At 38.7% G+C, this 23,030-nt stretch overlaps 1 protein-coding gene across 6 annotated transcripts in view; it reads right to left on the reverse strand.

Annotated features, from left to right (window-relative positions):
• LOC116862657 (tubulin polyglutamylase TTLL5-like) overlaps positions 1-23,030 on the reverse strand; it is a 145,218-nt gene that overhangs the window by 16,462 nt on the left and 105,726 nt on the right. For 4 of the 6 annotated variants that reach the window (XM_032850011.1, XM_032850009.1, XM_032850007.1 and 1 more), the window contains 6 exons: positions 22,568-22,714; positions 21,352-21,455; positions 18,395-18,522; positions 14,982-15,065; positions 13,974-14,375; positions 5,304-5,488 (listed from right to left, as the gene is read on the reverse strand). In XM_032850011.1, coding sequence (XP_032705902.1) covers positions 5,304-5,488; positions 13,974-14,375; positions 14,982-15,065; positions 18,395-18,522; positions 21,352-21,455; positions 22,568-22,714 — 1,050 coding nt within the window. Of the gene's footprint in view, positions 1-5,303; positions 5,492-13,973; positions 14,376-14,981; positions 15,066-18,394; positions 18,523-21,351; positions 21,456-22,567; positions 22,715-23,030 lie in introns of all 6 variants that reach the window. The other 2 variants (XM_032850006.1, XM_032850008.1) reach the window with 1 other exon arrangement.

Below are 23,030 nucleotides of genomic sequence, written 5' to 3' on the forward strand. Positions count from 1 at the left end.
TGGAGGGGACGCGGTCAGGGGCACTGGGGCAGCAAGGGCATGCTACTTTAACATTTGGCGGTACAGGGAAGACAAGAACTTGAAGGGGTGGCAGGGTGAAAGAAAGGTTATTTTAGAATAAGGATTTATTTTATTTTAGAATAAGGCTAAGGAACTAAGGAACACTGCAGGCTGAAAGCCTAGAGAGAGAGAGAAGAGCTAGCGAATTAGACAGGATCACTCCAGCTGATCCAGGGATCCGGGAGGAGAATTAGTCTCGATATTAAAATTACCCCATTTTACAGAGAAGGAAATCAAGGCCCAAGGAGGTTAAGTAACTTCTCTAAGGTCTCATTGACTCAAGAGCTCCTGTTTTTTCCATTTATTCTTTTCTGTTTCTAGAAATGGGAAAAAGTAATATATATGATATAAAGAAGTGTCACTATTTCTACCCGGAAAGAACATAGGACCAAAGGAGCTAGACTTGGAAAACTACCACCAAATCAGAACATAAACACACAGCAGCTCAAATGCGTCCAGGCATGCTGAAGAGGCAGGAGGAGCGCTCCCAAACACCCAAGCCTGTGATAAACTGGGGGCCATCTGCCTCAGGTCTGGAGAACATTCATCATCATTTCGGAAATTCAGCTCCCTCTCTGCCAATTTCACCTTCAAACTGGAAATTCTGAAAGTACGATTCACTCAAGGTCCAGCTTGAAGCAGAAAAAATGAGAAATTCCTTCATACGTGAATGCGTGAGAGAAACGAGTAGCTGGAGGAAACCAAACATTCTCCACCTCAGCATACACCCTTCTCTAGAACTGCTCTAGAAAAGTACCACGGTGAGGAGCAAAAAATGAGAGAAATTGAATGGTTTTCTTTCCCCACTCTCCATCTACATGAAAAATGTGAGAAGCAGAAAGTGTCTCCTCCCTCTTATGTATCTGTCAGCACATTTCCAGGAGGCCTGGCCACATCCCGGGCACTGGCTGGCTGAGGAACAGAGACTGACGCAGCACATTCGTTCGCCTTGGAGCCCTCGCCTGGGTGGTCTGCTGTTATTCCTTTGATTAAACTCCCAGGCTGGAAGGGCTGGAGCTGCTCCTAATGATAGCCGGGTCCTGAAACCTCACACTCGCCCGCACAGCGAGGGCCGGTGCTCCCTGCGAGTGGCTGCCTCCCACTCCTCACCACAGAGCTGGGCTCCTTGGCCACATTCTTCCGCTCACTCACGGCGGTGACCACAAAGGGCGCCGTCCGGGCAGAGTGCGGCAGTGGGAACGCACACCTCTCCCAACACTGGGTGAGGCAGAGATAGGGAGACCGAAGCTCTACTCCTGTCAGCGACCACAGCGCTCCCTACCACAGGAGAAAGATGCTTCTAGAACACCCTGCTTTCAGAGACGGACACACTCACTTCCCAAGAACCCCAGCCCCAAAGGACAGCCCGCCTCTCATGTGCCAGGGGGAAGAACTAAATTTGGCCTGCTCTCCGTTCGGGTCTGTAGGGTACTTGCTGAGTAACCTCCACTAAGAACACGTACGTCTTCCGAGCATTATTTCAGGCGCACGCATGCCGGCACAAACATTTCTGAAGTGGCTGTTGTGGCTACTTCGTGGGGCAAGGAACGTTTGATGTTCGCCTGTGCTGGAGGCTATAAAGTTACATCATAACAGAAGTAGTGAAAGTAATCACAAGCTAAATAAGGCTCAGTTCTTGGCCACGCAAATCCATAACAATTTAGCCTCTCATGTAAATTCTGGGTACCTCCAAGTTTTATTATAAAATTTTGGGGCTGTCAGGGTAGTTTGCTTCTTTACTTCTGGCTAGCTCACTGTTCCTCAGCGTCTTCGCCAGTGAGCAGGAAGGAAATGTGGTGACGTTGCCTCACCCTCCAACCCACCCTCCTCTCCAGCTACCTGAGTGATCAAGCTAAAAGGCAAAGCCAACCGTGTCTCTGGGACCCCTTTCTCCAGCCCCGTCATCTATGAGAAGAAGATGAGTTCCTTCACAGAGAAAGCTTTCCCTAAATCAGCTTTTGTCTTCTCTTCCAGCTTCCATCCTAGCTGCTCTCTGCTGACTCCCTACCCTCCACTGATCAGCCTATTGTTTCTCTATACACATACAGGCTAGCTTTTATTCTGGAACCTGCCCTCACCCTTCTCCTGCCACCCACTTGCCTACCTTCAAGATTCAGTTTCGATATAATCTCTTCCAAGAAGGCTATTCTGGCCTTCTCACTCCCATACACAGGCTGAGATAGGTAGTATGCCCTTTGATACTTCTGCTGATCCCTAGAAATGTCTCTTGCTTGCATATTCCATGCTAGCACTCTGATGTGTTTATGTGGCTGTCACCCTTACCAGATTGTGAGTTATTTCACGCCAAGGACTATGTCTTATATCATCCCCATGGCTTAGTACCAAAGCCTGGAACATTCCTAAGAGCTTAATAAAATGTTTTTGAATGAATAAATTAAAAAACCACACTTGAATTAAAAGTTTTATGAACAATGCCACTAAAAGGTTTAATGGGGTAAGCAGCTAAAATTATAGACAAAAGAAAATGATTTTTCAAAAACAGACCCAAGGATTTCAATTTTTTATACTCATCTTCCAAGACACAAGTAATTAAAAATCTGTGTTCCTTGTGTAGTGGTACGTTTCGTAACACCTTACCCAGAAAAGCAATGTAAAGATACATCAGAGTTGATGGGATATGATGAAAGTGATACTCAGAGGAAAATTCATAGCTTTAAATACAGTGACAAACAGGAGTGAATGAACTTAAGAGACTGGGAGAAAATTTAAGAGACTGGGAGAAAACAAAAGCTAGCAAAAGCAGAAGGAAGGGAATTAGTAAAGACAAAACAAAACAACCAATTAGAAAACATTAAAACAATAGAATGAATAAATTTAACCAGAATGATCTTATCAAAAAAAGGGAAGCAGGGGAAGAAAACATTAACCCTATTGGATTTGAAAGGAAGGAAGGAAGGGAAAAGGGATAGGAAAGGAGGAAGGAGGAAGGAAAGAAAACACAAACTTGAAATAGGAATTGGAAATAAGGAAATACTCACAGGTATGAGGAAGTAAAAATGCATTCGAAGTAATTACTGAACACAAAGCTGCTTCTGATGAATCTGCCATGAAGGTTTCATGGCCCAAGCTGAGAGAGAAGGCAGAACAGCCCCCACTTTGGGTCTGCACGCCCACTAGTAAACACATGGGCCAGAGCCCCTATGAAGCCATTGTAACAGGTTATTATTTGCTAGAAGAAGGATAAAAGAATTTTCCAAATTCCAAATTAAGGAATTACTTGCTCTGAGGGGAAGGACCCAGAAAACATGTAATTGAGCTTTTCAATAACCAGGTTCATTTGGGTAACACTATATTTTATCTAAAAACTACTTTTTTGAATCACATTAGAAATAAGTTATTATTGAAAGCCTTTTATGGCAGAAATACCAATATTTTCCAAATATCTGATATTTAGACTTTACAAAGTAGTTTTTGCATAGTATCCTCAGGAGCCTAATGTATTCACTCCAACAACAAGAGAAGACCCTTAGGTTGGAAGTTGAGTGAACTGTCCGAGATCAACAGCTGGTCCGTGGTGGTGGAAGACAGATCTGCAGACGGCTGGTCTAGCTTGCTTTCCCCAGCCAACCCTGCTTATTCCAGGCTCCAGCCCCTCCCTCAGTACTGTCCGGAGCACCAACCACCCTCTTACCAGACTCTAAAAGTTAAGACTGACATCTAATGGTAAGTTCAGATTCCTACGTACAGGAGTCTGATGGACTTTTAATTCTCTGGCTCCGAAGCTCTCCTTCGACAAGAAAGATGGACTGAAGGAAATGACTTTGAATTAGAATACAATCTCCCTGGTGTTCCAGAGGATCAGAATCATGTCATTTTGCAAGCTTTGCAGCTTACCAAATGACAGAAGCTGAAAATATGTAAACACTAATATTGGCTATGTTTTTTACTATGACTGCAAAGAAAATTTCCTAATGTCTTGTTGCTTCTAGCTGCTCATTTATAAACTGGGAACACAGACTCTTGTCAGTGACCCAGCGAAAAACGGGTAGCAGACCACTGGCCCTCTCCCTTCTTCACACCCACTTCACATTTCAAAATTCCTTCTTCTTCTATCATCGTCATAACATTCTAGTACCTTCCTCCTATCACTCTATCTGTAAAATCTACCTCGTCCACCCGCTCAAGTCTCAAAGCTGCTCTCATAAGATTCTTTGCTTCCTATTTCAAATCAGGCCTCCTCATCTACTCCCTTCAAATGATCAGGGATTTGAAAAAGAATATTCATTACAGCCTCACACACTGGGATGAGGCTGAAGTAAAGCTTAAGCTTACCTTTAATTTTGGTTCTAAATTTCATACTGAGAAGCAGGGCACCACCAGGGAGCAGTGTGTTGCCTACTTTTAACATGTGCTCATAGTCATTTTCAGCTTCGCTTTTTCCTAGACTTGATCACCTTTACAGAGTTGCCACTAATTAAGACTCTGCGGCAGAGAGATAGCAAAATGTAACTGTGGAGTTAAATTATAGTAATTTCTTAGGAGGACTTTGATGCCATTTTGCATTAAGGAAAGGGAGAAGATACGGCTTCGACTTCTGGTTAAATACCATGAAGACGATCAGCAAGGAGGGCAAAAACAATCCCAAAGTTCTTGTAGAAGTTTCATCTAACTTCATTGTGTTGTAGGCTTGTTATTGTATCTATACTTAAGGTCAACAATGTGGTATCTATTTCCATCCACCCAGCTTCCCAAATGACCCTGATTGTATCACTTCTTTCAGCCTCAGTTTCCCCCATCTGTAAAATGAGGAGAATGACATGTGTTGACTAAAGGTGTACTGAAATATTTTACCAGTCAGTAGCCATAACACATCCTGAGAGCAAGAGATGAAAGGTGGTATAGTTTAAAAAAAAAAAAAAGGTAATGTTATGGCATTCTGGTAAAAAGATTTCTAAAATGAGAATTCACTGGAAAATTTTACTAAAGAGAGAGGTTATTTTTAAAGATCCTTTAAAAGTCTCTTTGACAGCTGAACATTCAAGTCAGTTTATCCATGAAATGAGTACATCAGAGTTAGGAGCAGACTTAACTTTGGAGTACCTGTAACAGAAGCTCATTTTCTTTAAAGATGAAGAGGAACACTCTTTAGCTCACCCCAACTAATACTCCTTCAACAAGCAGCAGCATACAGGAAATGAGCAAAGGCAGGAAAAGACAGAGTCCCCTGTCCTTAATGCGATCCTTGGAACCAAAGAGCTCTTTGGCTCCCCAACTGTCCATACCTGCTGGGTGAGGAGGCTGATGTGGGTGGATGGGGAATACTGGCGGGCTGCCTGCTTCTCAGCCAGCCGCTGCAGCTCGGCCGTGACCATGCTTGGGTTATACCGTCTGCTGTACAGAGACCCATCTTCTCCCTCTCTTTGTGTTTTAGCCATTCCTGAGTGCGGCTTGTTTGGATGGCATGAGCCTGCTAAAAAAAAAAAAAAAGAGAAAAGTTTTTACCCTCTTAGGAAATAAGCCCTGAAAAACTTAGGGTGAGGACAGAGAAATCTCAGCCAACAGATACTTTACGGAAGCCCAGGGATCTCTGACAACTTGTCGCAAGCATTTATCAACATGTTTTCGTTTACCGGGAAAGCTTCACGCACACCAGATTTCATCATATGCAGTGGGAAAAAACCACTCCTAGAATTCACTAATTTTGATGAATAAAAAAGCGTAGTTTTAAAACCCAGTATAATTCTTAATATTTCTTGTAATGGGACTTTACTTGTCAGTCGTCTATGTCATCCACGGTCAAATAACCCACCTTCTTACCAAGCTCAAAAGGGACAACAGATGAAAGCAAAACAGTGTAATTAGAAAAGCAGCAATAATCTGTTATTGATGAAATGACTCATTTTCCTTTCAGACTTAAATGCTCTTCTTCCAACTATAGTATCAGAGTTCTATTATTTTTGAGCACTGAAATTCTGGCAAAAAGAAATTATTTAATATAAAATCAAGGTTCATATTTTTTCTATGATTAAAGTCACACATCTCACTGGAAAAAAAAATTTAACCTAGAAAACACTGTAACATGTTTTCTTTCTGGCTTAATGCTTATATAACTGTGATCATAGGTATATACAATTTGGTGACACTGCTTTATAAAAATCTGTTAACTGTTTCATGTTTACTTTATTGTGTGATACATAGAAAATTTCGTTTAACAGATGTGTAAATTATAGAGAATACTATAATGAACCCGTGAACTTACTACCCAACTCAAAAACCATATTACCATTGAATATACATCAACTGTATGATTCTCTTGAGACATCCCTTATCGTCATTCATTCATTCCCTTCCTTTTAAAAAATATCTTCAGTAATGTATTTGTGTGCATGTGTGTGTGTATGCATAAACAAAATACTAGGTAATTTTGGTTGGTGTTAAGCTCTACAAAAGTGGTATCTTATTGTAGCAGTTTCCTGAGATACGCTCTTGTCATTCAATACCATACTTTCAAGATTCATCCTTGCTAAGCATAGCCTAAAATGCATTAATTTACCTGCGGCTTGGTGTTCCATTTTGCAAGTACACTACCACTTATTCTTCTCTTGCCCCATCAGTGGGTGTGTTGGTTACTTCAAGCTTACTGCTATTATAAACAGTGCAGCGGTGAACACTCTTGAATACATCTCTTGGTGAATGTGTGAAAGAACGTCTCTTGTATGTATGCCGAAGAATTGGATTGTTGAATCACAGAGTACATAAATCTTTAAATTTATGTGTTAAGACCAAAGTGGCATTTTTTTACACTCCCATAAGTAAAATATGAGAGTTCCTGCTGATCCACGTCCCCTCTAACACTTAGTGTTGTCAAGTATCTTAATTCTTCCCACTTCTAAGGGGGTAAAAATCTCCTTGTAGTCTCCATTTACATTCACAGATTGACCATGATGCTAAGTGTGTGTTATCTCTTTTCTGATACCACTGATCATTTTTCTATTGGGTTATCTTTTTCTTACTGATTTATGGAAGTTTTCCTTATGTTTTCACTTGCTCCATACCCTGTAATCTTAAAGATAATCTTACTTTATCCTAGAAGATTTTATTAAAGATTTATTTATTTTAGAGAGAAGGAGAGTGAGTGCATGCATGTACGCATGCGCCCAAGTGCGGGGAGTGGGGTAGGGAGAGAATCTCCCAGAGACTCCCTGCTGAACTCAAGAGCCTGATATAGGGCTCAATCTCATGACCCTGAGAACATGACCTGAGCCTAAATCAAGAGTCAGATGCTTAACCAACTGAGCCAACCAGGTGCTCCTATTTTATTACAGAAATTTTAAGTTTTGCATCTGAAATTAATTTTACACAGAGTGTAAGTCAGTGACCTGATTTTTTTTTTCCCTCTTTGTTATTAACTAATCATCCCAGTACCATGCATTGAGAAACCCCTCCTTTTCCACTATACACAATGCCATCTTGGATATGTATCAAACACAGAATATGTATCTGTGTGTCTCTAACTTCCTGCTCTTTTCTATTAGTCCATTTGTCTATAACTACACTCTCTTAGTTATATCTTTCTTTTTAGCTTTTTTTTTCATTTATTCATTTGAAAGAGATACAGAGACAGAGACAGAGAGAGACCTCAAGCAGGGGGAGAGGCATAGGGAGAAGGAGAAGCAGACTCCCTGCTGAGCTGGGAGCCAGATGCGAGGCTCCATTGTAGGACCTGGAGATTGTGACCTGAGCTGAAGGCAGACGCTTAACCATATGAGCCACCCAGGCGGCCCATTAGTTATTATATCTTCATATAAGTCATAATAAGGTGTTCCTCCACCTTATTTTGTTCTTTCGTAGGTTCTCACTACTGGACATTTAGAATGGGCTTGTCAACTGTAACAACAGACCTGTTGAGGTTCTGGTTGGAATTGTATTGAACCTAAGGATCAATCTGATGAGAACTGAAACATTTAGGACACTGTCTCTTTCCATCCATGCACATTAGGCTATTTATTCTATTTTATTTAGGTGTTCTCTAATGTCCCTCAAAAAGCCTTGTAAAATTTCCTTCCTTTCCTAAATTTATCCCTAAATTATATTCCTAAATTTATTGTTTCCTTGGTGGTGACTCTTACACAACAATGTAATGTACTTAATGCCACTGAGCTGTAAACTTATAAACATAACAAAAAAAATTAAGTAGACTTAAAAGAAATATACAAAAACTTAAAAGTAGTTAAAATGGTAAATTTTATATAAATTTAACCACACTACAAAAAAATTGCTTTCTAACTCTTTTTTGTTAATATACAGAAAAAGCTACTGATTTTTAATATTGATCTTGTGGCCATCTATACTGCTAAGATAACTATTTCTAAAATGTATCTGTAGATTGCTTTCAGTTTTCTATGCAGATAATGTATTTTCTGCAAATAAGCAAATTTTATTCCCTCTTTTTTGATCCTTATGTTTTTAATTTCTTTGGTTTTACTATGCTGGGTCTGGTAAAACATTAAATAGAAGCAATATTAGTGGGCATCTTTTTATGGCTCTTAATGTTAAAAAGAATTCTTTTAACATTCCCCACTTACACTGATACCTCTTGTAGGATTTTGGCAGATAGCTTTTTTCAGCTCAAGAGGGCTTCCTTCTCTTCCTAGTATGCGGAGAGCTTTATCATGAATGAGTGTGGAATTTTATCAAATTCTTTTCTGCATCTACTAAGATGAATATGGTTCTTCTCCTTTAGTTTGCTGATGTGACAAATGTCAGTTATACATTTTCTAATGTTAAGCCCCTCCTGTGTTCCTTGGATAAACTTGTTTACGGTGTCCTCTTTCATACGTTGCTAGATTTGGCTGGCTTATAGTTTGATTAGAATTTTTGCATTTGTGTGCATAAATGTAGCTGGTCTGTAATTTCCCTAATACTATACTCAACTGGTTTTGTTATTAAGATAAAACTAGGCATTCAAAAAGAGATGAATATTGTTTTCTCTTCCCATTTTCGAGAAGAGTTTAAGATTGGAATTATCTGCCCCTTGAAAGACTGTTAGAACTTTCTTATAAAATTATCTGGGCCTCAAATTCTGTGAGATTTTCAACTACTGTTTCAATTATCTTAATATTTACAGGACTGTTGAGGCTTTCATCTTTTTTTTTTTTTTTTTAAGATTTTATTTATTTACTTGACACAGAGAGAGAGAACACAAGCAGGGGGAGTAGCAGAGGGAGAAAGAGAGAAGCAGATTCCCACTGAGCAGGGTGCCCAATGCAGGGCTTGATCCCAGGACCCAGGGATCATGACCTGAGCCAAAGGCAGATGCTTAACCAACTGAGCCACCCAGACACCCCTGGATTTCACTTCTTACTAAAATACCTCATTTAGTGAGCATAAAGAATGCTGTATTAACAACACATTCAGTTTCTTGGCTTTCATCTTCTTGAGTCATTTTTATGTAAGTTATACTTTTCTATTTGTCCATTTTATAAGTTTTCAGTTTTATTGGAATAAAACAGTTAAGAATTCTTTTGTCACCTACACAATATTTGCATGTTTTATAGCTTTTCCATCCCTTGTACTATTTCTCCGGGTCTGCTCTCTTTTCTTGATCAGTCTCAACAGAGGTTTGTCATTCTTATTAGGGTTTTCAAAGAACTTCCGGCTTTGATATTCTCTAGTGTACTTTATTTCTGAATTCTCTGATTTTTTTTGCCCTATCTTTATTATTTTTTTCTTTATTTAGATTTATGATGTTTTGTTTTTATAATGTCTGAAATACTTAGAAATTAATCTTCAGCCTCTTTTACTTTCAAATAAAGTTTTTAAGGCAGTCAATTTCCCTCCTCATAATGCTTTCATTGTGCTCCATACACTCAGATGCACAGTTTTCTCATTATCATTCAGTTCTAATACTTTTACATTTATTTCCATTATGATTTCTTCCTTGACGCTTTTTATGTTTTTTTTTTTTTCAGGTTTTAATTTAAATTCCACTTAGTTAATATAGATTGTAATGATAGTTTCAGATATAAAAATAGTGATTCAAACCTCCGTACAACACCCAGTGTTTGACTCTTTTTAATCCGGAAATTCATGAGGATTTGTTATACACTATAACTTGTTATTGCCATTCAATTTAACTGCAGTGTGACAGAGAATGTGCCTGTATGATACCAATTCTGTGATATTTGTCTTAAATGATGTAGGATGATTGGTTTTATGAATATATTATGAGTGCTTACAAAGGTGTCTTCTCTAATTATTGGATCCACAGTTCTATGTATGATCAACTGATAAAGCTGATCAACTTGTTTAAATCCTCTTTATCTTTGCTGATTTAAAACAATCTGTTTAGTCTATCAGTACTGACAGGAGTATGTAGAAATCTCCCACTAAGACATGTACTCATGTACTTGTATCAGTCTTTGTTTTGGAACAAATATTATATTTGGAAGTTACTTTTATTAGGTGAACTTAGAACTGCTTTATCTTTCTGCTGAACTAAAAAACTTTTACCTTTTGTCTTATGTAATTACTGTCTGTACCTGTAAGAAAATTTTCTACCTCAAAGTCTATTTAAGCATATGTTAATATAGCTATACCATGTTTCTTCTGGTTGGTATTTACATGGCATTTCTTTCTTTATCCTTTTTTTAAAAAGCGAGTCATTTTTCTTTTTTTCTTTTTCTATTTTTTTTTTTTTAAGATTTTATCTATTTATTTGACAGACAGAGGGAGAGAGATCACAAGTAGGCAGGGCAGCAGGCAGGGAGGGGAGGGGGAAGCAGGCTCCCCACTGAGCAGAGAGCCCCATTCGGGGCTTGATCCCAGGACCCTTAGATCATGACCTGAGCCGAAGACAGAGACTTAATCCAGTGAGCCACCCAGGTGCCCCTCTTTCTTTATCCTTTTATTTCAACCACTCCTTCTTCTTCTCTTTAGGTGTATCTCTCTCCGGTAAACAGCACATATCTGGATTTTTTAAAAATTCAACCCGACACTCTTCTAACAAGTTCAACCCATTTACATTTATTTGATTCTTGACATTGGGACTTGGTTTGCTATCTTTTCAGTTTCATTTCTCCTGCTTTTTCTAAGCTTCCTTCTCATTTCATTTTTCTTCTTCCAAAAGGTTTAGAATTTCCATATTTTTACTCTTTTGGTGGGAACCGTTGAAATTTTATACTGTGTATTTATCTTTAAAATGTGAGAAGTTAAATCATATCCTACTCTCACTCTCAAACTATTCAATAACCACAGACAAATTGAACTCAAATCACTCGGAAGCTACTATCGTCATTTATTACGTTGTTGTCTACTACTGTTTAAGCCATTCAGGGTGTGTTCTCTGACCGCCACGGAAATAAGCGTAATAGACAATTACAGGAAGCAGAGAACGCCGATTACCTGAAAATTAACCAGTACACTTATAAACAATCCGTGGGTCAACGGATAAATTACAACAGAAATTTAAAAATATTTTGAACTGACTAGCTGTTCCCTATCCCTCTCTGGGAAAAATGTGAAAAAGGAAGGTTTTTTAAAGAAAATTTTGATTAACACAAGGTATTGGAGACAACGATCTTACTTAATCTCTCTCAAATGGGAGAAAATAGTTCAAACCAGAACATCATTGATTATTATTACTCTTGATCTTAGATTAAGTCTCAAGAATAACCACTCAAAATTAGCACACACATACATGTCCATATTCATAGTTATGACTTATTAGACATTCAATATCTGATTCAAGCTGCGTAATATTCATTTCATTTGAAATCAGATACTAAGAAATATAAATTGACTATTTACAAAACAGCTTAGCTGTAACTCATCTTAACATGGATATTACTAAACTGTTTAAATTTGGCCAATGGTAAGGCATTTGCCAAATTAATCTGCAGATTCAACACAATCCTATCCAAATCCCATCTGCCTATTTCTGCAGAAACTGACAAGTTGATCCTAAAGTTCGTATGAAAATGCAAGGGATCCAGAATATTCTAAACACTATGGAAAAAAGGAATGAAATTGGAAGAATCACTCTTGGTGACTTCAAAACTTACTATAATTCTACAACAATCAAGATAATGTGGTACTGACATAAGGCTAGACATATTGATCAGTGGAACAGAAATGAGACTCCAGAATAAACCCTTACATTCATGATTAAATGATTTTTGATAAGAATGCCAAAACAATTCAATAGGGAAATAATACTGTTTCAACAAATGGTTGAACTGGGACACTGGGACACTGGGACAACTGAATATATACATGAAAAAGAGCGAAGTTAGACTCTTATGCCACATCCTACACAGAAGTTAAATTCAAAATGGATAAAAGTCCTAAATGAAAGAACTCAAACTATAAAATTCTTAGAAAAAAACATGCATATGAATCTTTGTTACTGTGGGTTAGGCAATAATTTTTCAAATATGATACCAAAAACATAAGCATAAAGAAAAACAGATAAATTGGATGTCATCAAAAATTAAAAGCTTTTGTGCTTCAAAAACATGAAATGATAAGCAACAGAAGGGGAGAAAATACTTCAAAATCATGTATCTGACAAGGGACTTGTATCCAGACTACATAAAGAACATAACTCAACAATAAAAAAACCAAGTATCTCAATTTAAAAACAGGCAAAGGATTTGAATAAACATTTCCAAGGAAGGTCTACTGATGGCCAAAAAACACATGAAAAGTGTTCCACATCATTAGTCATTAGGGAAATGGAAATGATAACCACAAAAATGAGACACTACTTCCAAGCCACTAGAATAGATAAAATCAGAAAAACAGACAATAGTAAGTATTGGCTGGCAAGGATGTGGAGGAACCTTCATGCATTGCTGGAACCAAAATGATGTAGTCACTTTGAAAGAAAACAGTTTGGAAGTTAAAAAAAAAAAAAAAGGCATGAAGCTACCATATGACCCAGTGATTCCACTGCTATGTATATACCCAAGAGAAATGAGAACATAGGTCCACACAAAAACTCATACACAAACGTTAATAGCAGCAGTATTCATAATAGCACTTAAGTGAAAACAACCCATATATCCCTCAATTGATAAATGGATAAACAAAGTATGGTATATCCATCCAATGGAAGACTATTCAGCCATACAAAGGAATGAAGCACTGATACATGCTACAACACGAATGAACCTTGAAGACGCTGTGCTAAGTGAAATAAGTCATTCACAATACACCACTAATTATACAATTCCACTTACATAGAATGTCCAGAATAGGCAAATCTACAGAGATAGAAAGTAGTTTAGTGGTTGTCAGGGCTGGGGGAAGGAGAAAACAGATACTGACTACAAAAGGGTATGGGGTTTCTTCAGAACAGAAACATGTTCTAAAACAGAAAATGTTCTAAAATAAGAGACAGTGGTGTTGCTTGCACAACGATGTGAATATACTAAAAACCATTGAATTGCACATTTTAAAGTGGTGAATTTCACAGTATATGGATTGTATCTCAATAAAACGGTTATCAAAAATGGAGGGAAAAACTTCACTGATAATATGGGTCTACCTACTTCATTTAAAGTTAGATACCTTAAGAGTTCCTTGGTTATTTATTCAGGTCATACTTGACTTTAAATACTTTGAAAAATAACAATTTACTCTGAAAGAATGTATATAACACACTTGTAGGTCTATGATGGTCTGTGATGGAAAATCTCCTGACTAGACTGTAAGGTCCTTGTCATTCATCTCTTTATCCAGCATCTCAAAGAAATCCTGATTCATTTTGTATTAATGGATGAATCCTACTGGACCAAATGCAAGACTCTTCCTTAAAACAATGCATGTGTCCCTTTATCTTTCAAAAGAAAAGGCAAAGGGAAGAGATGGCATTCTTTTCTTTTTTTTTTTTTAATCAGGGCTGGGGAGAAGCTGACATCACAGGCTGCCTTTCATTTTCTCACACTCACCTGCCTTTGCTGAAGAGGGACGAGACAGTTTCTGGCTATAGATGTGTGCAGCACTTTGGAAAGAGGAAAAGGGGCCAATGGTGTAACTGCCTGATCGACAGCGTGGCAGGCCAGCAGGGCTTGGTGCGTTCTGTGTCCCAGGATGTATGGAGGGAGAGGCACTGTCAGGGACTGGGCTCAGTAAAATTGTTGGCTGGTGAGACATGCTGGGGATAGCTGGAGGAATCTGAGATAAAGAAGAATGGTGGCCAGACCCTGCTGAGAGGTCAGAGGTTGTAATAATAGATGACAAGTGGGTATTGGGAATTTTCTGCAGAAGAGTAGCAGCAGGACCAGAGAAAGAAGCAGAGGAAGAATTTGTATAGACTAATTTAGCCTCTTTGTCTGCTGAAGTAGTAAATCCTATTAAAACAAAAACAAACAAATAAAACAAAACAAAACAGATCATTTTAGGAAAAACTGACATATAATCTCTATAAAACATGAAGTAAACATTTTTAAACATCAAAATAATCATGGCATGAAACAGAAATCATCAAAGATAGAGACTTTAATGACTGGGCATCATGAACTTAATGAATTATGCCTACCAAGACAACCTGGCAACAGAAACAGTTTACTTTTAGTCCTAGAATTTCTAAAAGCTGGAGTTGAGGCTACCTCCATCAACCAGAGCAGGCATTTTACAAATGTGAGCACATTAAGACAAAAGTTTCTGGTGATGACAGCTAATTCCTCTCCCTCTGCTTTTCACCCTTCTAGGGGGAAAAAAAAAAAAAAAAGTGCTCAGAATTTCTAAATATTAAGAAAATGAAAAATTCCTCAGAAGGAAAACAGGTTATCAGTAAACAGAAGGAAATTCTAAGTCAAGAGAAAGAACAAAGAAAAGGAGCTTCTTTGGGGTAATGCCTTGCGCTTTAGAATAATTTACTATCTGACGACTTTTTTCCTCCCCTTTTAGTGATTTATAAGAGAGCGGCAAATCTAGGAAGGTTTGAAGTCACTCACGAGATAATTTGTCGGAGTGAATTTCTGTTGCCTGCTGCTGTTTGGGCTGCTTTATTTTCACTTCCTCTGTCGTCTCAGGGTGATCTGAAACAGAAGATAAATACTGAGCTTAGGCTCTCCTACTAATCAAATGCTCCACATATAATTTTATTCCCAAAATATAACACAACTCCTAATTGATCGCAGGAACACTGCCTACCCCACCACACTTTCCCAAGGCTGGCCACATCTACAGCCCTGCTGAGTGGGCAACCAGTCAGAAGATTCCCAACTATCCACAACCCCAATTCCAGCTAACTGAACCAGGGAAAAGTACTTAAACCCAGGGCAGCCATCCATGGATGGCAACAAGCTAGGACATGCCTGGAAAAGAAAAAAAATAATAGTAAGAATAAGAGTAAGAGTAAGAGTAAGAGTAACAGTAAGAGTAAGAGTAAAGGCAGTCAGATGCCTCTACCAGGAATTCAAACTAGGGAAACTAAGAAACCCAGGTTGTCGGTGGTACCCACTGGAATAAAGAAATCGTATGGAGTAGTGCAATGACCAAGATAGAACAGCCCCAATATTTGTTGGCACGATACCTGAATACTACCAGAACTTTGTGTCTTTTTATTTATTTATTTGAGAGAGAGTGGTGGGGGGATAAGGGCAGGGGGAGAGGGAGAGAGAATCTGAAGCAGGCTGCACACCCAGTACAGAGCAAGGCCCGGGGCCCTATCTCATCACCCTGAGATCACAACTGAGCCAAAATCAAGAGTGGGACGCTTCCCTGATTGAGCGACCCAGGCTCCCACAATAGCTCTGGATCTGCAAGTGAACGTCTAAGTTTTACCGGAGCAAGCCGAGTGAGTTTATTTGAGATAGGGTGATCAGTACATTCATGACAAAATCACTCTAATAAAATAAATTCCACTCTAATAAACTAGTTTTTGTTTTTTTGTTTTTGTTTTTTTTTTTTTTTCTTTTCTACCACAGAATTGTGAAACAAGACAGCCAGGGCTAATCACATATTTGCAGAAATATTCCAAAATCTTTTGTCAGGGCTAGTTCATATAAAAACTCAAGAAAGGCCAATTTACACACCATCTTTCAGAATGAAAGAATAAGGACGTAGGGATTATTTTCTGTGTGTCACCACCAGCCATAGTGATACTGTCACACGTGTTTGCTCATGTTTGAAATCAGTCCAGATGCTACCAGATGTCATAGTGTGGTTTCCTGGATTGAGGCCTTCCTACTGCCTTTCTAGTTATTCTTGATAGGTCTAGATAGGTCTAGATATTCTTATGTAGAGGTCATCCTTAATACATGAACTCCAGAATTTCCAGGGACCCATATGTACAAACAGATGCTGTCAGGGCTTCCCCACAGGGCTTCCCCAGGGAAAAATCACTATCTGGACGCCAATGTAGGCCCTCATCTCCTTAGGTTAACGAGCTTTTCTTTACCCCAACCTCATTGTAAGAACTGTTAGAGGAGCTTTTCAGAGCTTCCACCAACCTTCTTCCTACATTTACGCACCCAATTCTATCTACTAGACAAGAAACGTTATGAGTCAAGGTACCACGACAGCCTTGGTCACTTTATACCCAGCATCCATCACAATGTCTGACACACAACAGGTGCTCGGAAGAAATGTGTAGAAGGAATGAAAAAACAGATGAATCAACTTCAGAACTTAGATAAGCTAGGACTGTTCAAAGAGGGCTGGGCTGGGACTTCTAGAAATATTCGATTATACAGTGACCTCAATATAAATAGGCTTTTACCCTATTTGTTTGGGAAAACTCACTCCACTTTTTATTATTTTTTTTAAGATTTTATTGATTTATTTGACAGAGAGACAGAGATCACAAGTAGGCAGAGAAGCAGGCAGGGAGAGAGGGAGGAAGCAGGCTCCCTGCTGAGCAGAGAGCCCGATGCGGGGCTCCATCCCAGGACCCTGGGATCATGACCTGAGCCGAAGGCAGAGGCTTTAAGCCACTGAGCCACCCAGGAACCCCTCACTCCATGTTTTAAATGACCAATTATCCTCACTATTCCCACATCAGACTATGGTAGTCTTAACAGCAGGGAACGAGTCTCTGTCTTTGAATTTAGTGCTTAGCATACCGACAGAATTGGTGTAGATTTCCTGTCTTATGCTTCCCATCTAGATTTTAAATGAATCTTACTTTAAGGCACAGAGCTTTGTTTATAACAGAACATCACTGCTATTTTTTAGATCAGATGACATGAGCTACAGAGTTCGGTCCACATTAATCCCAAATCCCCAATCACCGAGTTCCCCCGCAGGGAGCTCTTTTCTCTCGGTCCTCAGCAGGGATTAAGAACTCGGTGTGCAAAGCAGATCCCCGAAATTGGCGGGCTTGACTTCCTGGCAAATTGCTGCATTTTTCTACTTTTTTGTTCAGGAACACTAAATGCTGAGATGTGGATTCATACCGAAATAAAAGCGATTCATTGTGTTCTAAAGGGTTTTTTTTTTTATTTAGTGTTTATATAAAACCACCTTTTGAAGCAGCAACTATCAAGTCTGAAAAAGCAATCGATGTTTCCATTAATCTTTTTCTGGGGGATATCTTAGTTCTAAGGATTTAACATCCTGTAATTAAAGTTGAACATAACAGTATTCCATAAGCAGCCTTTTTATTGTCAGACCATTGCCTGATTTTAATATAATTTTTAAAAAAGTGTGCGTTAATATTTAAAAAAAAAAAAGAAAAAGAAATGCGTGGGAACATCCTGGGCTATCACAGTGACTGAAGAAAGCTAAAGGCATTTAGGATGTGAGATTCAGGATATTAGACATCCCACCAGGTATTGAATAGTCCCACGCAACAAATAATTCCTCTGCCCCAAATGCCAATGCAGCTAAGCCAGAGGAAGCAAAAAACTTAAATAAAAGAATGGGAAATAACCATTAGGAAAGGCAGAAGAGCACAGATGAAGAGCATAAGCCTTGAGTGGGGCCAAAGAAGGTTCAAATTCCCATCCCACTGCACTATGAAGGGGACTCCTGGGCAAGTTACTCCGTCACTTTCGGCTTTTGTTTTCTCATCTGAAAAGAAACTGAGTAATTCCACCCACTCCATATAGTTTTTAAAAGTAAAAAAATTAGATGACATCCAGCAGATTATAGTAATATGAGCACTCAAATGTTAGCTATTATTAGCTTGTTTTGAAAGCTCTCTGCTGTTAATTTTCATGAAAAAATTTTAAAAAAGGACCATGTTCCTCTTGTTTTGAGGACAAAAATGGAATGCCCCCTCAGCCCCAACCCCCACGCTACAGAAGTTCACCATCTTGGAGTCTGTTAGTGCTCATGCGGCACAGGATTCTTGTCTCTCTTTGGCATGTCTCATTTTTTCACTTGTTCTTCTTATTTTTCATTAATAAACCGTCATACTTACCACCCTTTGCCCCGCTATCAGAATAACTGTTGCTGTTTTTAGAACTTTTTGAGTGAGTACCCAGGAAGACGCTTGCAGACTTGTTTTTTTGGGTATAAAAAGTCAACACCTCCTCCAGCTCAGCCTCACTGAAACAAGGAGAGAGAGTATGGTCAGAACAGGAAGCTGTTCTGGAAAAATCTTTCCACTAGATTTTATTCTGGAAATGGAGTCAGCTGGAGAAGGGGAAAATGAAGAGTACAAGCTGAAAACTCCCTATTAGTAGATGGTTACATAGGAATACAAACAAAGCAGTCTGAAAAATTTCAACACGATAAGGCTTTCTTCAACCCAAAGTGAATTTTCGAGATGCACTGTCCGATATGGTAGCCAGGAGGCATATATGATGATTTCAGTTTAAGTGAATTAAAATTAAGCACATTTAAAGATTCTTCTCAGTTAGACTAGTCACATTTCATGTACTCGGTAGCCACAACACAGAAAGTTCTATTGGGCAGCCAAGTTCTATATCAGAAGTCAATAAACTACAGACTTTACGAGCTCAAAACTGGCAAACTGATGAGCAACACATGTTCTTGTATGGCTTCCTGCTACAAACGGTGTTTATCTTTTTAGAGAAGAACATGCTATGAAGATCATAGGTATCCTACAAAGTGTGAAATATTTATGATCTGGCCCTTCACAGTTTGCCCTCCACTTTCAGATAACTGAAGTATGTTCACTAAAGGAGCCTCTCGTCATTTTAATTCCTTCTGTCCGAAATAAGGAGACCTACCAGGAAGGCCACAGAACAGTTCCCTAACCATTGCTACAATGATGGAGATGGAACTAGATGGTTCTAGGTCACTTCAGATATTGAAATTGTACGCACTTTATGAAATCCACAAAATGGAAAGTACAAGGAGTTTGATGAGGGCCCACAGGACTCTTCCGGTAAACATATTATGCATGGATTTTTAAAAAATTTTTTAATTTTAAAGATTTTTATTTATTTGACAGAGAGAGAGAGAGATCACAAGTAGGTAGAGCAGCAAGCAGAGAGAGAGGGGTAAGCAGGCCCCTTGATAAGCAGAGAACCCAATGTGGGGATCGATCCCACGACCCTGGGATCATGACCTGAGCTGAAGGCAGAGGCTTTAAGCCACTGAGCCACCCAGATGCTCCCATATGCATGGTTTTTTGTTTGTTTTTTTTTGTTGTTGTTGTTGTTTTTTAACACCTGTGGGAGGTTCTCAATGGCTTTCTGCATCTTTTTGCTGGAGCCAAGTTATATCCCAGATTCACAGCCTTTGAATAGGTAAAAATAGTCCTGCATTATCACAAAGGACCTATATCCCATCTTGAGAATATGTTGTAATGACAACCTAGGAAACTGCTTCTACGAATCTCAGAGTAAACCTCACCATCTCTAGAGTAGCGAAGTGTCATATAGTAAGGACCTCAAGGAACTACTAGAGGTCCATACGCAGCTGAGGTCACAAACGTGTGAATGACTCTGTGTGTCATTCACAGAAAGGGAAAAGAAAAGGTTCAGGCTGGTCAAAATACAAACTGCTCGCTGCCTCCTTTTACCTTTGCTCATTTCATAATCTGTGTTTCCTTGTCTGACTCCTGCAAGTATCTGGATTTACCGGCCTCGATGGAGGTATCCATATACCCCCTCAAACATAATAAGCCAATGCTAGAAGAAATTTCCGACAATCAACACTTAATGTACAACAGTAATAAACAGCTTCCAGCATATTCGATCACTAACTCTGTATCACTTGTTTTAGTACATGTCAGTCACTTTTAGCCTCCAGTTAGGCCTGGTAAGGGAATATACACCACTTTTCAAAAAAAGTTGGCTTTCCTTTTCTTTGTTTATATTGTAAGGATCTTGAAGACCCCTAGGAGGAACTGAAAATTAATCTTTTAAAGTAGAGTCATTTTCTGAACATACTCTAGTTTGTCTTTCCTATTTGTATAATGTTGATATGAGAAACCATTTCTTGCTTTGTTTCTGTACCTGAATTATCAGTCATACAATTCAAGACCCAAGAATGTCATCAAAATAACAATACACTATTATAAACTCCTACAAAATGATGTATTTGTTTGCTGTGTGTTTTTAAGCACACGATAGTGAGGCTGTAAGTGTAGACTTAGGTCTACACAAGGTCTTAAACACAGATCATGCTATCTTGGTCACTGATAACTCGCCACCTGATTTAACTTCATAAACCAACAGAGAATTTTCTTCTGCTTTTCTTGCCACAGTGACCTCGATGGTTGAAGACTAATTAATGGGATTGTATAGATGTTTTACACTTTATTTGAGTAGTTTTGTATGACTCTCTGTTTTAGAAAAAGGCCTTCCAGTATGAGTCTTACAAAATTTTAAATGAAATGCCTTTGTTACCTCTTCCTTTGGAAACATATTGTAAAAGGACAAAATGGCCTGACTGATTTATATCAAGATAGAGCTGACTGCTAAGATTTTCAATCCTTAAAGGCTAACTCTACTCATGAAGGACTTGTTCTATTTTATATAAATTAGGCGTAACCCTCACAGTGCTGAGAAACTGCCAATTCCTCAACCCACTCAACATAGGCAAAATTTGGTCATCGCCACTGCATCAGTAGGTCAGGGATAAATTCAGATCCAGTAAACACTGGGAGCCTCTAACTTCAACTTTCCAAAGGGCTCTCTCAGTACTCCAAGTGGTGTGTACTTTAAAGGCTGTCTAGAAATACAGCCCAAATACCCAGCAGCAGTGTTTTGATAACTGAAACCATGACAACAACAACATAATTGACTGAGATACGGAGAGGCCAAGCCTATGGAACTCTTTTTCTCATTCTGAGAGAGATTTTACTCACATCCATATGTTAGAAACAAGGAAGTATTAAGAACTGAACGAGGCAGTATGGCAGATAAAGTAGGATAATTTTTATTAATCAAGAATATCTTCTACCTTGCTTGTCTGATGAACTCCTGAAAATTTTCTGTATTCACCCCATCTTCCTCTTCTTCTTCGAGTTTCTTCTTCGATTTCTTTTCAGCCATCTGTTCTGTTTCCTACCCAGTCCCCAACCCACACAAGAAAACAATTAAGATAAAACTGACTCCTGATAAATGCACACTTCATCAGCTGGTTTCATGACCATTGGGTTCATTTGTCTCTAGAGTAAAGACATTTACTTCCCTATGTACTTTTGCCACCTATAAATTTGATATATTACTCTCTGCCATTATTTCATAAAACATTTTGGAATTTCCAAATAAAAGTTGCAGAATAAATATAAATTTGTATCGTGTTTTTGCCTTCTGCCCACATAACCCATTCAAAAAGAACTTTATAGTAGCTTAGTAACATCTGTGCTCACACTTGCAGCTTTACCAATATGACAACAGATATACTGTATTTTGTTACAATTAGGGAGAGGAAAGAGAGGTTTTGGAAGTTACTCCTATACCAGCATCCAAACTGAGTAAATTCTTCACTTATAAAAGACATCTCAAAATTCTCAACAGATCTGGAGTAAATAGCAGCTATCGATTTGGATACTGATATTCTACTAATCATTCCACACATTCTTACAAATGCCATTTAAATTTCCAGGCCTCAGTTCTCCCTTCTGCTAAATGACCATACTTTTTTCTCCCAAATACTGATACTTCCAAAGCATTCTAAGACCCTCTGGACAGCAGATACTTTGCAAAATATTCTAACCAAGTAGTATATTTCCTAGTCTTGGTTGTAAAATGATGTCACCGTCTAAGATGTTCTCGGATAGAAAGTGTAACTCTCTCAGGAAAGAAGATTATGTCATTCTATTAAATCCACAGTTAATTTGCTCTCAAATAGTCAATTCACCACTGTCTATAGGCATAATAATGATAATGCAAACTCACATAATCCATAGTTCATCTCAGCCTCAACAGCATTCAAAGGGAATATGCTTTTTGATAAGCATTAACTATGGCCACTGGGCTTTTAGAAGTAGTAAGTAGCTTTACAGACCAGCTAGGTTAAGGGGTGAGGTCCAGCTGCCTGTAATAGTTACACACAAGGACTGACAACACTAGAAGAAAGAAGGACCTCTCCACCCAGCAGGACACAGGCTTCTAGCCTGCTGCTAACAGGGTATAGCAATCTAAAACACACGAGTGAAAGAAAAACCACCCACCTTGTTGTACACAATAATAAAATCACCCAGTTGGTGTGCCAAGATTCTTCTGCGTTCCAGAAGTGCCAATCGTCGACTGGGTAGTACCATCCTCAGTGAGTGTTGGAGGTTACTGGATGCTCGTTTAAGGAAGCGAACCACTAGCTCCTATTAAGAGTTGTCGGGGAAAAGAAAACAGCGATTGTACTAAGCACCAGAAGACAGGCTAGGAAGGGTTTACCCAATGGAGATATGAGAAAAGGTACACTGAACATTTCAACAAATAAGACCCAGAGGAAAAGCATTAGGTATAAGAAGGAGACAGAAAGACAAAAGAAACTTACTCTTCCCTCAATAAGCTGACAATCAGAAAATCAAAAGAATTATGTACGCAAATAATTATATATTAGAGAAGTAACTGTAAAAGTACCACAACTCACATGCCAATAGTGCCATAATAATTCAATGTGCGGATACCACTGCT

Source organism: Lontra canadensis, unplaced genomic scaffold, assembly GCF_010015895.1.
Source record: "Lontra canadensis isolate GAN:19392208 unplaced genomic scaffold, GSC_riverotter_1.0 scaffold291, whole genome shotgun sequence".
In the NCBI taxonomy this organism is placed as follows: domain Eukaryota; kingdom Metazoa; phylum Chordata; class Mammalia; order Carnivora; family Mustelidae; genus Lontra; species Lontra canadensis.